Genomic DNA, 18,019 nt, shown 5'->3' with positions numbered 1-18,019 from the left:
CACACACACACACACACACCCCCCCACACACACACACATACACACACACACACACTCTCTCTCTCCCTTACGAAACGGTAAAGAAGCAGAATTTTACTCGTTGCTCGGGCAGATGTGTACGTGCCTGATGAAGTACACGTATGCTGAGAAAAGTTTCCAGCCGCAAACTAAATGTTCTTTTTTCTTCTTCTTCACTTTCTGACAGCTGCCACATGTGTGGAAACTCTTTTCTGTCCTTATCTCTATAGAAGCCTCTTCCTGCCAAAGTTATCAATTTAAAAAATGTATTTTAAGTTCTTCATTATAACAGCCATTATAGTCATGTTCAATAAATTAGAATATGCTTTCTGGCGAGGCTAATTTGACATATTAAAGGAGCTTATAAGCTACTTTAATTCGTTGGTACTTTTCATTAGACCCAAATTTCTGCATTATAAAGTGTTTTTTTGTTGTTTTTYTTATTGGTCTGATGTACCACTCAAATTTGAAATGTCATGTTTTTATGAACTGCAAGCTGGAAAATAATCATGATTAACAGAAATAACGGCTGGAAAACATCAGTCTGTGTGTAAATAATCTATATAAATATGTTTCACTAAGTGATTGATAATTAATCAATCAAATGTATTTGTATGTGGTAACTGATGCTGAGTAATGGTACATATAGGCCCGATTACTTTTTTTTCTTTGAAACAAACTGGCTTCAGGTCTTTCTCAAGCTGTACACTGAAGTGTTGCAAGAATCCCTTTTACTGTGTAATTTTGTTCTTCCCACTTCCGCATTAAAGCCACAGATGTGCCCAGTGGGTACTTTAAGTAATTTAGAAATTACTTTTGTCGTTTACAGCAATGTTTTATGAAGGTGTTTGTGAATGTTTCTTGTGTGACAATAGGGTAATGAAACATTGTAAAGGCCACCAGCTTGTACTTACCAATGAAAGATGGCTTTCTAACAACTGATAGACTTCATCTATAGGATTTTACGTTTGTTTCTGAACCTCCCTTAATGTGTTCAACCCTGCTGACCTTGTGTTATTATTACACGTAATTTCTTGATGTATTTATGTTTTTTCTTGTTCGTGTGAGGATTTAACCTTTTCAGGCTACTCCACTCGATTAAAATCTCGCTTCACAKCRCTGTTTACTTGGATTGCCTACGGTAGATTTTTTCTTTACCTGGCCAATCAGCGAACAGAAGTTGTGAACGATAACGTTGATTTCCTGCGCTGTTTTAGCATCGTAGCCTCTCTGTAGTTATAACAATGGCAGCTGAGGAACGGAGCGAAGCCGTCCCGTGTTGGCCACGCTTTCAAATATTTAATTAACATTACCGACTTGTTCAGCTCAGAACTTCTCTCTTTGCTATGGAGGGTTGTTATTTACAGAGTAGTAAGTTTCATGGCGTCGAGCTCGCATATTACATAGCTCACGCGCAAACGTCAGTGATGTCGGAAATAGATGGGCTCCCACATCTGGTGAGAATTTTACGGCAATCGTACCTCTAGGAATATATTTTGAAAATTGGTGACATGCACTGTTGTATATTWAAAAAAATCCAAAAGGAATGCCATTCCTGAAACTTATTAAAATTTAACGAGGTTGAATCAAATTTTCATTTGTAGTAATGTGTAATATGTCTATCAGGGTATCAATTTGTTAGCAACTTAAATGTAGTAACATGCATCCAACAAAGTTGTCATTGACACCAATGTACTTTAGCTTTTGACATAATTTATGTAGAGAAAGAAGCAATACAAGTTAAATATGATATGAAAAAACATTTTAATAGATTCAACATAAAAAAAAGGAAAAATAATTTTCTATGCAAAATACAAGCAAATGTGAAACAAACACGATCTTGTATTTTTGAGAATGACAACCATAATGCCAAACAGATTACAGAAATTATGACAGGCACTTAAAATCTAATTACTGTGTAGTTTCCAAACAATCACTGACAAAAACAAAGACAAATTCTGGTCCTTGTAATCATGGATGGACATAAAAAAATATGATTTATCATTACAACAGGAAGAGCTGAAGAGTTTGTGTTTATAACTGAACCACACAGAACAGGAACAGGTGTGGAGAACACATTCTATACCTCCATTGGAGGGAAGCGTTGAGTTTCACCATAAAAAAAAAACAAAACAAAACAATGTTTTAAACTCAGAATATTAAGAGATGATGTGCTTTTTGGACCTGTAGTTTCTGTGCACATTTCTCAATGTGCACCAATTTCTCCTCACAGACATGCACTGGCCTGAAGGCACTTCAGTAACGCAGATGACAGTAGGTGCATTTGTACAGCAAGTGGGCTCTATCATTCATAGCCAAAAAAAAGTGTATAATATTACATTAGTGATATATAAGGGCTTAATTTATGAATAAAACACATTTTGTATGCAACACCTTATAAAACATTAGTTGCTCTATTATTAAAACCTCCAGATTAGTTGAACTACATTGAAAAAGCTTATTATGCAAGACAGGAAGTGGATGTTAATAATAGCGTTTCACCTTAACCATGTAGACAAGAGTTCAAGTGACAACCCATTCCCTCTAATTACCTGTGATAAATACACCTGGAACTACCACTTTAAATGGCGTAACTAACTTTTCATCAAGTCTTTCTGTTCATCGTCTCTTTGGGAAACCAATTAAGAACATTGTTGTTAYATAAATATGTTTCATGTAACAAACAGTGATTCTAAAAGGGGCAAAGTAACATTTATCATTCATTTTGGTACCTTTGTGTACAGCCTGGAGTATTTTGGCCCAGAACCGATTGCCCACACATGGGTAGCGAGCGCCATTAAGACAAAACTACCTACCAACAGGTACTTCTAATGAAATTACCTAAGGCAACACTTCTGGATTTCCTTGGAATTGCCAAATACGACAAAAAGGTGCAAAAATACTAAGCTTGCCAGCTTTTCTGCATCCAACTTAAGCCACGGAGTACTCAGAAAACCTCCAACATTCAACCGGCGTACGAGAACTGAAAACTCGTACGCCGGCCCACATGCAATAATGTACCAGTAGGTGGTGCAGGCAACGCTGCTTTTAAGAAAAAACTGATTCCTAACAATCTAAAGTGCTTCTGATTGCTGCAGCAGATTGACTTTTTTATTCATTTTTCTTCCTTCAAAGAGGGATCAGGACGGATGCAGAAGTCCCAGCAAGGCTCCGACAGCACCGAAGTAACCCTGGGAAACGAGAGTTAGACACCACTGTTAGTCCAGACCAGACACTGGAAAGTTTGAACAGGCGAGTTATTGGGACTGAAAATTGTTTGCCTCGACTCTTTTCTGTTCAAAATAAACCAATTGGTGACTTACCTCGTGACGAAGAAAGAGAGCCTTGAGCTGGCCGTTGGACCAGTAGTCCATAGCGTAGGCCAGCAGCTTCATAGAGAGAATGTTCACTCTTAGGAAGTTCCCGACAAACACCACTCTCTCAATGTTCTGAGCAAAAAACAACAAGAGGTCAGAAATAACAGCAATCAAACAGATTTTGTTTAATAAGAAGTAACGGAAGCGTATAACGTTGCCCATGACAATGGCGTCGTGTGAGCTCCTCTACGCCGTCATAGCCCTGTACAATGCTGCTTGATCAAGACGCCACAAGGCAGCACCGTAAAGAGGCTGAAGGCAAAAAAGGAATAAGACTTGAAAGGTCTTCCCCAGCCRTTTTACACCAACACCAGTCTGAACACACAACGGGACCACATCAGCTTAGACCAGAGATGCACCAAGAACCCGGCTGGAGAGCCCAAGAAGCTGGTTCTCTGTGTTTTTCCAATCGTTTAGAATTCAGAATTTTTTTATACCATAAAATCTAATTGTTTTTCAAGTAATAACATTTAAGTTGAAACAATCRAAATGTTATTGGCTCATCTTTGATTGGCTGATTGTCARATTTATCAAGCTTCTCAAGCTAGCGTAGCAGCTGTGAAACAGATGAGTTTCTGACCAGAAAGAGACCAAAGGAACCGTCTGAATCCCTGAGAACTTTTGACCCACTAAAATCAGAAGTCACGCTAAACAAATGTGTTCCTGGAGTCTCTACCCCACCAGATCATTGTCCCTCTTCACACTTTAAGATCGCTTTCTTACAAAAGGCTAGACCACTGTTTCACAGTGGCCCGTCCCAACACACACAGTGTGACGTCACCTCAGCTTCCAACATAAAGGACTGATTGCTGCCTTTCCAATACCTTCTAATAATATTGGTTCAAATAAACTGGAATTGACTAAAATGGTTAACTTTCAGAAAACTAATTGGTCAGAAATTGGTGACACAAATTCTGATTGGTGCCTCTAGTGCCAAACATCACTGCTGCGCTGCAAAAAACACAAAATCGCACCAAGCATTTTTCTAGTGCAAATATCTTCCACACACTTAACCATTATTACCCCATGATTGYTACTAACCTCATTGAGAGCGCACATTCTGGTAATGGAGCCGATGTTATTGGTGATCGTGACTAGCGTTGCCCGAGCCAGGTCCTCCTTAGACACAGACTCCCTTTTTTCTTTGAACATCATGCTGCCAAAACTACAAAACGAAGAGAAACAGAGTTGTGAGACAGATGGAGACCGCCTAAGTCCAGCCAGTAAACCCAACGGTGCTCAGGTTCTCTGCTGAAGCTCTGACGATGCTGGAAGTCATCACAAAACAGGCTGGAGACCAACAATAAGAACGGTAGAAGGAGCTGTAAACCGCACCTTGAAGCCACAGTCCAGCCCGGCAGTCCAAACCTCTCATAGTCTCCTCCGTAGATGTCCCGGACCAACTTGTCCACATGGGTGCTCTCCCCCTGAGAAGCCATTTCTAGGGCTTCCTCGAAAGTCGAGCAGCCAGTGAGAAGGCAGCACAGGCCGAGGAAGGTCCCGCCCCCGAGGCTGTCGACGTAAATGGAGGAAACAGACATCAGTGAAATTCTCTGGGATTTGGTTCAATAGTCAACTTTATTCAGTAAGATGTTACAAACTGATAACAAAAGCTACGAGAAACAATGTCAATATTAGCGTTAGCATCAACGATAGCATGTAGAGACGTTGCAAAGTGACATCACACACACACACAAGAACCCGCTCCCCAGCTCCCTGCTGGGAAGAAAAAAAAAAAAGAAAAAGAAAAAAAAAACAACACTCGTCAATGATGACTACCATGGGTTTTAACAACTTGTCAACATAATGCACTAAATCTTAAATGTACCCATTTTATAAAATGAAAACAGAGAGGGAAGTAGCTTTGCTATGCTTGCTTGACTTTGACAACCAACATGTAGATGAGCTGTGGAATTCGGCATGATTCGGTTCAGTTAAAAAATAAAAATAAGGCGACCCACACACCAAGTCTGACACATCATCAGTAGAGCAGGTGTTTAAATTAGCTAATCAACCACCGCTGTGTTCAGATCATCACTTTCTAGTAATTGCAAAATAAACTTCAAGCCTGAAAAAAATAATACTGCATACCGCACTGAATGTGCTGATCTGATCTTTGTGTGGAAAATGTTTGCATGTTTTTTGGTGCTTAACCACAATGCACTGGAACGTAAGCTTTATCTGTCTGCAAGTGGAGTTGTTGTCAGTCGGTTGCTATAGCAACAGACCTGTGTATAGAGTAGAGCAGACGTAGAGAGAGATAAAAAAAAAAAAAACGAGTCATTTTGAATTGTTTTCCACAGTTTTTCTGTGATATTTCCCTATATCTGCAGTACTGGATAAGTGCCTTGCAAAAAAAATATTCAAATCCCGAGAACTTTTGTACATGTTATGTTACAATCAGAAATTCCAGTGTAGGCCACTGGGAGGAAAGGTAAACATTCCTTACAGAAGGAAAATGTTTCCACAGTGGGCTCAATATGCATGTACATCAATAGATTGCAMTAAATTACAGTCAGGATGGCCCCCATCAACCAGTTAGAAGGCAGCTGGGTTTGCAGTGGATTTCATTAAGACAAATCAGCAAAGACATCTGCCATTTGTAAATGTATTTACATCAAAGCTGCACAAATTGATCAAACCGCAAACATGCAAAATGGRTGATAGATGAAGATTGTGAAGTAATGCTAGAGCCTAATATTACATTTACTTGTTACCGATGTAACAAGTAAATTTCCCCATGGTGGGACTAATAAAGAATTATTCTATTTAATTGCAGCTGCATCATAATGGCGTTTTTAATCGTCAATATTTGTATCCAACCCAGCATCTTTAAAAACACCMCAGAGGTCATAATAATAATAATAACTCTACATCTAAAGTTACAAAGCAGCAGAAAGGGCAAATAATTTCGCTGCTGAGCATTACCTGGTCCCGGTGACCCGCTTGTAGTTGTTCTCGGAGTAGACGGCCAGGATGCTGACTCCGGAGCCGATGTTGACCAGCAGCAGAGGATAGTGGTTCTCCAGTGTGTAGGGCTTCTGAGCGGAGTGATCCAGGTCGGTGGGGTTTTCAAAGTAGTAGCACTCCGAGGGGCCGCTGGTGATCACMGAGTCGATGTACAGCACCCCCCGAACCAAACAGTCTAGCTCGTCCAGCTTGTGGAGCTCCAGGTCGGCCATCTTTGTTTTTTTTTATTGTCGTTTTAAGAAAGAGAGAGACACAGCAGGATAAACATAATTTGATGCTGCTGAGAAGTTTACAAACACTTTTTTATGGCCTTAATTTTTTTTGCAAGCTAATTTTGGCTACACCAGACAAGTGTTTATTGGGAATTTTCTCCAGTTAGCTTAAAGGAGCTAACTGGATGTGTGATGTGTTTTCCAGGGATATAAAGAGGAGCAGAAGAAGCAAATGTAGTAGATTAGCGGTGCTAGCCAACAACTGATTGTGTTGTCCAGGACATGATACTATAAAATATCATCTCCGTTGCCTGGATATTGAACTGTTGGCATGTCATGACAGTCAATAAACTGCTACGACAACATTCTTCCGTCAGAGGCCTCCTCAGATTTGTTGCAAAACTTACTGCTACTGGAGACCCATCCATTCCCATTTTTAAAAATGTGTGAAATCTTTTTTTTTTTTTGGCAGGTTTTGTGTGTGTCACTGTAAAAAGATAAGATGTTAGTGTAAGAAATCAAAATGGTTCATCTACTCAACCAAAGGTCGATGTATTTTTAATGACCCTTTTGCAGTTGCTATATTCCGAGCTGCAAAAATAAAGCAGACAAAAGACTGCACACCCACCGTACGGAAATCGGACTCGAATTTGTAGGCGCCACCTCCCGTGGCACAGAGCGTGGTGTGGAGGCTGGAGAAATGCTTGTTGCGGCCCATCTGCATGAAGACGGGCAGGTCATGAGTGGGGAAGCGGATGAAGTGCAGGTTCCCTGTCCTGCCGCACAGCGACAGGTCCTTCATCTCCAGGTGCACATCCCTGATGCCGGTGGTGCCGTAGGCGGTGTTGGATGTCAGGTAGTGCCGGATGCTCCGCAGGCTCTCCACCTCCTCTTGCTCTTCTTCTGCAGTGATGTCTTTGGGCTCAAAATACACGAGTTTCACCAGGGTGCCTCCGATGTCCATCCCAAACCAAGGAAATGCTGAAATGTGTGGAGCATATGCAGAGACATTTTTTATTTAAATGTTTTTGTTGTTAATAATGTAGAAATTATAGAAAATTATGACTGACATTTTGTTTGAGTGGGGATTCATTTCATGTGACACAACTAGCCTAGAAAATGGTAAGCAGCTTCTTTCCTACAAGGAGTACAGTGTGTACCGCGAACGCCATCTTGTGCAAAATAAATTCTGGCTTTTTACTGCCTCTATGGCTCATTTATATCATGGCAAATGCCAAAGGCGAACGGATACCAAGTTTCACACTCACAACAGCCTATCAACCATCAGCCTGTAAGAAAATACGCGACACCATAATATTTCATTATTAAAACAATTTCAGTGCCCAAGGTTTCTTGTATGTACCGCCTTGTGTTTTGTGTAGATGCAGCAACCCCCTTTTCCTTTCTCAGTATATATCTGAAGCTAGCATTGTTAACACCTACGCGGCCTTGTCTTCTTAAACGAGTCTCTCCGATGCCACGGGGTCGAGTTGGACGTTCGCCGCTCGGATGTAGCTCTCCCGGCGGACGCGGCAGCCTCATTTTGGGGCTCGTTGCTAAAGTAACCGGGCATCTCCTTGTTGCACCGCGGCAGCTTCGAGGGCGTTTCGTCTTCTCCGTCGACGATATCATCGTCGCGTTGATTAAACGCCATTGAATGGCTAATTAGCTACATATATGATTTAAGTTGCGAATAGGTGAATAAATGCCTATAATTTGTGGGGTAAATACAAACAAAAGCCTCGTAGCCGAGATAATTAGCTGGATATCTGGAGTCGTAAATGGCTGAGCTACACGTCCTTTTTATGTTCGCTGTCAAGAGAGATGTTGGGCGGGGCTAAGAGTTGATGGAAGGAAGTGAGAACCAATCAGAGCGTGAGTCCACCAATCTATAAACTCATGTCACTTTTCCTGGATTTTATCACACTAAATAACCCAATTAGAATGGACATTTAATTTTATAATTTTGGTAATAATTTTGTAAAGATTATAACTCAATAATTGCTTATTGTATTTATTTTCTAATGATTAAATTTTTTACAATCAAAACATAGCTAACTGTGATTCTGATAAATAGAACACTCATAAATTCACGGTTGAATCCCCTCCCAGCTAATGACAATTTTAAATATATCACGTGCTTTTGTGGTCAGCCACATCAGTTCAATATTTAGTTGAACCATCCGTCCGCAATGCAATTTCACCTGTAAGTCTTTTGGGGTATGTGACGTCTGTGTCAGCTTTGAGGCTTTTTTAAATTATTAAATATTTGGCTTTTCTTTTTTTAATTGAAAAATAGCTCAAAATTAGTCAGAATTTGTGAAGTAGCAATTTTCAGGGTCTTCCACATAGTTCTCAATTAAACATGCGTATGGACTTTAAATAGGCCTTTGTAACACATCTGTTATAGATTCTATCTTTTCCTCTATGTCTTTTAACCTCCTTTTTAATCTGCTGACACGCAGAGACAAATCAGACAAAACCAACAATACGTTCATCTGAACTATTGTAAAATGTTAATATCAAAATGTTTTACATAATGTCTTGACTTTTTGGTTAACTTCTTTTGAAAAAGATGAAAGTATTCTTTAAAAAAAAAAAAAAAAAGCAGTGGTTTCAGCCTAATTATATGCCCCAAATAGAAAAAAATCTGTACAATAATAACATTTCCTTTGGCATTGTTGTCATTTTTGATAAAAATTCTTTGTAAAGTTTCATGTTCCCTTTAACCAACAAAACACTTTCAGTTCTACGCCACTGCTAAAAGTTATTAGGAGCCACTTGAGGGCCTAAAGAGCCAAATGTGGCTCCGAAGCCGACCCAAGCACCAGATAGACACCAAGTTATGTTTCCTCACATGCAAAATATGTAAAATATACATAAAATTCAAATTGTATCAATGTATTTTATTGATGTGCATACAAGTTCAGACAGAACCCAAGATCAAAACCTGAAGAAAAACAATGAAGACACTCCAGTATATCTTCAGCTATGCAGTTTACATGTGCAAAACATAATGAATTAACTCTTTAAAAAGTGTACTTTGTTTATCGACAAACTATTTACAATAAAATCTTTCACCTTTACGTCATGATTCAGGAGACATTTCTACCTGAAGGAAAGCAACCTGTAAAACCAAATATGTCCACTAGATGGCAGAAAGAACGATTTAGCAAATCACTGATTAACAAACTGCTGAGGATCCTCCAAGTCAGCCAGGATGCTCATTTACACACCTTAAAGAATGTTTAAATATATTTTTTAATATAATGCAGTAACATTAAGTAAATTTTCTGTTACACATTAAAACATTTTAACTGATAAAATCATGCAAGAATCAGCAAGTTCTAGTTAAAAATCCATCTTAATACATAAACCCACAATCTACTTGTCATAAAAATACTTTGTTAAAAGAAAATTGAGCTAAAATTTGAAATAGATTGGTTTTTTTCCTTGAGAAGAAGAACAAATAAACCTGATTCCTTACATAATATTTAGGCTTTTTAAATTTTTTTTAGTTTTTCTTAATAGGTACACACCTACGTAGAGTTAATGTGTCAAATATGTACAAATAAATATGGAATACTTCGGGCTTTTGCAGCCCAGCTTCCAAATACCGACAGTAAGTAAAGAATTAAATATGAAAAGCTCCTGCCTCCCACTTCTCCCACCTCCAAGATAACTCAAAGAACATACAGTGGCTTGTGAAAAGTATTCCCACCCCTTGAACGTTTTCCTCATCTGATAAAGTTTAAAAACATCAATGTATTTTTTAGAGATTTTAAGCGTGTGTTACTCTGGTATCCTTGAATGAAATTCAGTGCAACAACTTGGCAATAGAGGTCTTTGCTAGGTCTAGGTACCTATATCCAGTGATCATTAAGGGTGAGGCATGGTTCACCACAGACATGCTCACTCTTAGAGGCACTTGGAACAAACCAATGAACCTAACATGATACCGTTTGGACCATGGGAGGTAGCCAGAATACCCAGAGAGAACCCATGATGCACATAGAGAACATGCATACCTCAAAATCTGCCAGGATTTGAACCCAAGGACTTTTTTGCTTCAAGGTACTGCAAACTACCGCCATACTGCGGACCATCATGTTTCATTTAGGATGCATCACCCCAGCCCTGTTTAGTTCGTTTTAATCGAACCCTAGTCTGTTTGCCTGGAAGGTCTGGTTTGTTTGGGGAGGTGTGACTGCGTAATCGAACTCTGATCTCAGTTCGGTTGAAGTGAACTCTGGTGCGGTTCGAATGCATATGTGGATGCAAGCAGACCAGAGAAAGATCAAAAAGCAGGAACTGGACTATAAGTCAGGGTATTCTGGGTAAATACAAACAAACAAACATGTGTATGTATCACTAGCGAGAGAAATGGCTTGTGGTCTTTTGCCAAAGACAAAAGAGAAATCCTGCAACCGCTAAAATCTGACGCCACTCCATTTTTGTTTAGACGTTGTGAAGAAGGAAGTTGCGCTCAGTGTCTTATTCAGAGGTTTTTGTGTCATTTCCTTCAGTGGTTCTTGGTGCAGTACCCCCACCCCCAGGTGAGGGAAGGAACAGGTTTTTCAATTAGTTGGGATCATTTGACAACGCAGTACAAAAGCGAACCGCTCCAGCTGAAAATATAACAAATATCGCAAGTTTAGTATAAAGTATAGATGTATCACATAAAATCTCAATAAAATGCATTTAAGTTAAAGTGTGTGAACACTTTTGTGAGACACCATTATTTTTCATCAGGCACCTTTATAAAAACCCACATTTGAAATAACCTGAAATGCCACCTCACCTCAAAGCGTCACAGCTAATGTCAAGAGTTTGGATTTGGGTTTTTTTTTATTCCAAAGTCAGTCATTCATTGCTGAACACCAACAACAGATATGAATTAATGACATGATCAAAGGTCTGGCGTGGTAGCTTTCATTACTATGGGTAATTATTAAACGTCTGTCCTGTGCCCTCTCGGTGCAAGGATGATTCTCAGTCACTATCCTTATCCCCTTAACGCTTAAACTTCAATGCCATCAACAGAGCGCAGGCCCCCACTCCAGCTCCGATCAGAATGTACTTTCTTATCGTGGATTGGCCGTCGCTGGGGTCGGGAGGAGTGGTTTTCTCTGAACTGGGCAGAGGCTTTGACTCGATGGGGGTGTAGCTCTCGCTATGGAGGCTGTTAAAACTCGACGCAGTGTCATCTGCAGCATTGACGCTTGCAGAAAAGCTTCCTTTGACCGGTTCTCCGTTGACGATTTGAAGTTGTGGCTCTGGAGCTTGGCCGTCACGATTGAGGATGGATGGCATCTCTGCTACGTGAACTACGTTCTCCGCCACGTCGAAGCTCTGGTTTGGAGACTCGTAATGGTTCTCCTCTGGTTCGCTGTGGTCTGGAACAATCCCGTTCTCCTGATGCGGTTCTGCTGAATTGGGCTTCTCAATTTGAGTAGTGCAGGAAGGAAGGTCTGACGAAGGGTCACTTAGTTCCAGTCGGGCACTGTCGCCGGAGTAAGGCTGCAGCGAGGAGCTCTGTGGCTGGACTGGAGGACTGGGGTGATTAACTGGTTGGATGCTGACGAGCTGACCAGGTTTGCTCAGGCACACCGAGTTATCATCGGCATCTTGATGAAAGACGTTTCTCTTATCGGCAAACGTCTCAGGAGAAGAAGAAGCTTCATTCTGCGGTCTACTTTTAACAGCCTGCAAGGAAAGAACGACTTAATGTTAAAAAGCATCCAATATACCTAATATGCCTAATATGTAATATGAGATGCTTATATGGTGGATTGTAGAAGCTGCAGAGAAATGTTTTATCATGTCTCTGGCATTAATTTGAGCGAACGGCATTTATATCTACATCGAAACATTGCATTGTGGAGCTCATAAAGGCTTTTGAAAACAAAGGTACCACAAAAACAACAGCAGGTAGCTGTTCAATGTTTTTTCTTCTAGATGAAATGGAGTATCGAAGGTGTTTTTACTGACCTGAGCAATTGTATGTTCAGCGGTCATCTGGGGCTGCAGAGGAATCTTGTGTGCTGGTGGGGTCGTGTCCTGCACTGGATGTTTCTCTGGAGTCAGAGTTAGCACAGATGACCCATAAGACACGTCAGAGCTGACCGACGTTAAAGACGGACTCAGCTTTGTGGTGGCTGCTGTTTGGAGATGATCAGCTCCACTTTGAGGGACCGGATGTTGCTGCTGCTGCTGCTGCTCCTGAGAGGAGGCCACCATGGCAACAGCAGCGGCCACAATGACAGCGGCGGCAGCCTCTTTCCTCCCTGCGCCAGTATCACCAGATGGATCCTGGACATCAGACTCTGAGTTTTCCTCTGGCTCCTGGTGGGGAGCGTGTTTTCCCTCGGCTGTATGCTGGATCTCAGGAGATGGGGGCGGAGTAGACGGAAGAAGTGGAAGCTCATCCTGAGCGGGCGGCTCAGAGATGGGTTCAGGTGGGGAATCGGCCGCCATCTGAGGGACTTGCCGCTGTGCAGGAGCGTGGACAGGAGCCGGGGTCTGAGAGGCTGGCTCGGGTGGAGCCGGCTGAACATCTGCAACGCTCTCAGAGACAGGCAGCTGGCTGGCGGCTGGAGCCGGGTGGACATGAGCCCTGACCACGGTAGCTGCAACCGAGCCTGAGCTGGGATCTAAGATGAAGCAAACAGTGGCTAGGTTAAGACGAGAGCTCTGTGGAGGATAGACATCAGAAATTATACATCTATTTATATTTACTTTTTTACTCAGGTTGTTAACATCACTCACAGAGTCACAAAGCTTACAACTTTATCCTTTCAAAAGATAAAATACAGTTTGATCAATTTTTATCTATTTCTACCATCAATAGCTATGTTTCCACTGAGCAAACTGAAATTATGAAAGTAAGTTCACGCCATTTATTGGAATTTATCGTGACAACAATAGATCGGAATTATTATCAATAAATGATACACGATATGATAAATATCCACTCCTAGCAGAGATGTTCTTTCCTTCAGATCTACATATAACCCACAACACATCCTACCAGCAGCATTCATGGAAACATTAATAAACACGGTGTTAGAAGCACCTTGGGCACTCCTACATTAGCTCTTAGCCAGTGACGCTGCTTCAGCTTCAAGTGCTGTACAGTTAATAAAAACAATAAAGTCAAGTAGCAGTAACATAAAAGAGAAGCTTAAGCTGTCATTTACATCAATACATGTCATAATACAAAGGCATAAAGATCACATAAATCAAGATTTCAAGCTCCAGATTACAGATGTCAATAGATGATAAAGTAACTTACTGTTACCCCGTAGGAGGCAGTTGTATTCTGTTTGGATCTCAGCTGCAAGGGTTTTGTGCTCACAAGCCTCTAGCGCCTGGATGAACTGCTCTGGCCAGTTCTCCCTCCTCTTCAGACAGTCCAGGAGAAGCACCATGGCATTGAAATTCCCAGACGTTTCCCGTTTGGCCTCTATGTTTTCCTACAATCAGTTTAGAAAAGAAAGGTTTTCTGGGGTAGTTATGACACATCTAGCTCGGTGTTTTCTGCAAAAAGCTCTCATCAACTGAATAGCTTCCATGTCTCTGATTAAGAGACATCACAGTATGATGCTGCCACCACCATGTTGGATGTTTTAGACTTTTATGGCTTTTACAAATCCGTCACAATCAACAAAATATGACTTTTCTGGAAAAAAAAGTGAAAGCTAAATATTTATGCATTTTATGTTACATGTTTTATCTCAACTTTATTGGAGTTTTTTGAGATTTTTAAAAAAATAAAAAAGCCACATTTGGATGATCATAAAAACGACTAATGGGCTGAATATTGTTAATAATTACTCTATATTTAAAAAATAAAATATGTAAGTCTGAAACACTTTTTAGATGTTTATTGTGAAATATTTTAAAACTATATGTGACCTTTCCTTTCACTTCACTAATGTGAGTTACTCACTCTGGTCTATCACAGAGAAATACGTTGATGTTTGTAACGTTACAAAGTGCAATCAAGTTCAATAGCTGTAGATACCAAGAATGTATTCCATTCTGACTGATATATTTTGAAGGCTAACTTTGTTTACAGAGACATCATAATACATTGTATTTATGGTTTTGTTTGTGTCTGGTCTTTTCATTTTCATTTTATTTATTGATTTTTGTTGTTGTGTTTAATTTTGGATATTTAAAATATCTTCCAGTTCCAGAGTAAAGTGTTCTTTGTTGGTATTTCAGAGGACAAACTTGCATTATTGCGCCATTATTAATATATTGCTTGAAAAAAATYAACTCAAAATAACGTTATTGTCACAGTAATTTCTGGAACTATCTAACGCAAACTTTGTTATTGTGACAGACCTATTGAATACTTTGACAACGTCCTGTGTTTCTATAGCAAAACGTTGGCAACTTACTAAGGGAATAAACCTCATCTGTACTATTTTTATAATCGATAAAAATAAACAACTCCACTTAAAGTAATGAATAATTAAACTTACCCTGTCATGAGTCGTCAGGCAGGGGAGGTACGGTGCTATTTCTCTCACTTTCACCTTGCTAACAATGGCCGGCATATTCTGCCGCAAATAACCATTATAAAGTTGATCGCTAGCAAAAGGCATCTGGAAAGTTACAGAAAAGAGAAAAAGAGTTAAAAAGGCACTTCATGCATTTATTTACATTCATTAAAAAAATAAACTTAGACACAAACTGCAGCTGTGGCAAAATTTACTTGTCTCCACTTAACATGAAAAAGATCTTAGAAAAAAAAAAGACAGTGAAGGGATTTTCCATCAAACGAAACTGAAAGTGAAAGAGAAAATCACAAGGCCTTTCTCTCCCCATCAGCAATGAAAAGCAAAAGTAAGGGCCGACTCTTTGGGCCTGACCGCACCAGGCTTTTAGATTCAGATTTAAAAACCGCCTCCTGTTTTCAAGGTTGGTTGAGAGCAAGCAGAGGCCTCTGCTGGTAACTCAGCAAACGTCCGTCTGTCTACGGTTTAATATCTTCCGAGCTTCAACACTCATTCCCAGACACTCCCACGCATTTTCTCAGACGAGAGTTTGGCCACAGGTTTTGTGTTGGGTACATTTTAAATCCCCTCTATTTGTTTTTACCTAAACAGACTATTTACGTAGTTCGCTGAAAGGTTCAGTCAAACGGTGGCATTTTCAAACGAAGCGGTGAGAGGCAGAGCTGAACAGGAGAGCTGTGTAAAGTTTCTGAGTTATTTCGGCAACATTTCCTGGATCAAATAAAAAAAAGAAAAAGAAAAAACCTGCCTCACACTTTGTGTTTTCCTGCATGTGATCTCATCCCAAAAATTAAAAAAATAAAAACAGACAAAAAAAGACAAAAAAATCAAAAATGTTCAAATGAGATATGAAAGAAAACAGAAATCAGGAAAGGTCTGATGGGTGCATTATTATTATGTGTTTATTTTCAATCTATTCATTATTCAATGTAATATATTAATTATTAAAAGTTTTGGTATGCTGAAAAAAAAAAGACAGACTGGGGCTCCAACTTTAAAAAAATTAAGTTAACTTGTGACATTAAATCAAATTAAGTTTGTCAAAATAAATTTATTTAACATGACATACTTAATAAACTTAACATATTTACTTGGCTAAACTTAGTTTGATTACTTGTGACAAATTTTTAAGGTTGGACAACCTGTTTTCTTTTTTAAGTTTGGGCTAATTACTACAAAGTAAAATATTCACAAAATAGAAAAAAATTTTTTTTGCATATTCTTGCAAAACTACATATATCCAGTGACCTTTACTCAAAATGCATATTTTGATTAGTTTCATAAGTTATAAATATTGGATTTACTAAACCTAGCTAAATACAGCAAGCATTTTCAAAGAAACAGGGATGTAAATCCTGATCTTATTGGCAAAATCATATTCTATTTTACTGGCAAACCTGCAAAAGACAACAAAACTTTAAAGTTTTGGATGTTTAGATGTATAATTATTTACACATCCCTTTCCAGCAACAAATCGTTTATTGTTGAGTTGGTAAAAGAACATTTTTTTGTTTCTCAAGTCCTTTTTGGTCCTATAGGTTTAGACTGTTTTAATAGCAGCAACTGTTGCAGTTGCAAGAATTTAAGAGCAAAGTCTCCGTAATGTTATTAGCCAACACAGGACATGGTTTACCCCACATGGTTACAGTGTCTCACAGTCATAATACTCAGAATCCAGGCAAGGAAACAAAAAAGAGAAAAATCTTCAGAGTGTGCATTATTTCTAAGGAAGCATTTAAGTGTAAAGCGCTGAGAGATTGCAGATTAACAGGACAGGGAAGGTGTTGTCAGAAGGGACAAAAGTGCACCTTGGGACAAGGGCAAATTATTTGAATGACCTCTAACTGCCAAGTTAATGCCATTTTCTTGGCAGTCTCCTTGGCTCACTGGTGTGGGTCAGATTTCAAGCAGAGCAGATCTGCACAACTACAGCTACATAAACTGGTTATGACCGCATGAAGTTCGAAGGAGAGGCGAATCAGGAAATCACTTATCAAACTCGCCGAGACATAAAACAGCTGACTCAGTAACTTATTTGGTTATAATGGGCAGTAGACATTCTGCTTGACAAGTTTCGAGGTCACTTAGTAAGGTCAGCAAAATAGACACATTTTGGTCAAAACAAAATGTAAGTTACTAGCCTTATTATTAGTCTACTAAAACTTGGGTTTGGCGACTAAAAAGAAATAGCTACAAACGTTGGTACTGGTTTACAAGAGGTTGTGACACATACAAAACAGACACAAGAGTCGAATAAACCCTAACAAAATACAGAAATGTGACGCTATAAATAACCACGAGGACTAGCTAAAGAAACTAGCTCATAAAAGTTGTGCTCGAGCAAATTAATAAATACGACACAACCTAACTCCAACCAGGAAGTACGATAATGACAATAAGCATTCCTCCTGCGCAGAGTTTACAGGTGAAACGGCGAAAAAAAAAACATCAAATAAAGCTCACCTTGCTTGTTCAACACACTCTAATTTGTCACCAGTTCACAGTCGCTGTTCCTGCTGCCACTGACTCTTCCTGCGCTGCGACCTGCTCACACATCTGCGCCGCCGTGTGCCCAGGAGTCGGTTCGCGCCTTTCTATTGGCCGAGAGGAACGTCAATTAAAAACACGCTCCAATGGAAACGTTGAGTAGTCGACGTGAAGGCGGGCCTTGATTTATCCGCACCCTAACTGTGACCTTAGAGTGCTGTGCCGCCTGTATGGTGGCAGAATTATATTGAGTTGCGATTTCTGGTAAAAATCTGTCTAATCCCACTTCTTCATTCAGACTAAAATTGAGAACGAGAAAGAAAGCGACAGAGAAAAACAGAGAAAGAGAGAGACAGAGAGAGAGAAAGAGAGACAGAGAGACAGAGAGAGAGAGAGAGAGAGAGAGAGAGAGAGAGAGAGAGCTGTC

General features: G+C 39.8%; 2 protein-coding genes across 3 annotated transcripts; both read right to left on the bottom strand.

Moving 5' to 3' along the window:
* Nucleotides 1–1,763: 1,763 nt before the first annotated feature.
* On the bottom strand, nucleotides 1,764–8,414 carry pank2 (pantothenate kinase 2). Of its 2 annotated transcripts, none has more exons than XM_008398819.2 (7): nucleotides 8,021–8,414; nucleotides 7,206–7,558; nucleotides 6,324–6,577; nucleotides 4,764–4,907; nucleotides 4,437–4,560; nucleotides 3,342–3,467; nucleotides 1,764–3,209 (listed from the first exon to the last, which is right to left on the bottom strand). In XM_008398819.2, the coding sequence occupies exons 1-7, from the start codon at nucleotides 8,229–8,231 to the stop codon at nucleotides 3,159–3,161; spliced, it is 1,263 nt and encodes a 420-aa protein (XP_008397041.1). In that variant the 5' UTR covers nucleotides 8,232–8,414; the 3' UTR covers nucleotides 1,764–3,158. The 2 variants fall into 2 exon arrangements, with proteins under 2 accessions (XP_008397041.1, XP_008397040.1); XM_008398818.2 differs by having other exon boundaries at nucleotides 4,731–4,907; nucleotides 8,021–8,413.
* Nucleotides 8,415–11,098: 2,684 nt separating this feature from the next.
* On the bottom strand, nucleotides 11,099–17,676 carry mavs (mitochondrial antiviral signaling protein). The gene is made up of 5 exons (XM_008398817.1): nucleotides 17,569–17,676; nucleotides 15,070–15,192; nucleotides 13,872–14,052; nucleotides 12,569–13,230; nucleotides 11,099–12,283 (listed from the first exon to the last, which is right to left on the bottom strand). Exons 2-5 carry the CDS (start codon nucleotides 15,190–15,192, stop codon nucleotides 11,591–11,593), a joined length of 1,659 nt encoding a protein of 552 aa, XP_008397039.1. The 5' UTR covers nucleotides 17,569–17,676; the 3' UTR covers nucleotides 11,099–11,590.
* Nucleotides 17,677–18,019: the final 343 nt, after the last annotated feature.

Source organism: Poecilia reticulata, linkage group LG22, assembly GCF_000633615.1.
Source record: "Poecilia reticulata strain Guanapo linkage group LG22, Guppy_female_1.0+MT, whole genome shotgun sequence".
Classification (NCBI taxonomy): Eukaryota; Metazoa; Chordata; class Actinopteri; order Cyprinodontiformes; family Poeciliidae; genus Poecilia; species Poecilia reticulata.
This window is presented reverse-complemented; position numbering and strand designations above follow the sequence as displayed.

What these genes read in the sequence shown, in the direction of transcription:
- mavs (XM_008398817.1), bottom strand. Translation starts at nt 15,192, where the DNA reads ATGCCTTTTGCTAGCGATCAACTTTATAATGGTTATTTGCGGCAGAAT. An exon ending in GCCTGACGACTCATGACAGG is followed by an intron (nt 14,053 to 15,069) that starts GTAAGTTTAATT and finishes AACTGATTGTAG; the next exon opens with GAAAACATAGAGGCCAAACG. An exon ending in CTGAACATACAATTGCTCAG is followed by an intron (nt 12,284 to 12,568) that starts GTCAGTAAAAAC and finishes CTTTCCTTGCAG; the next exon opens with GCTGTTAAAAGTAGACCGCA.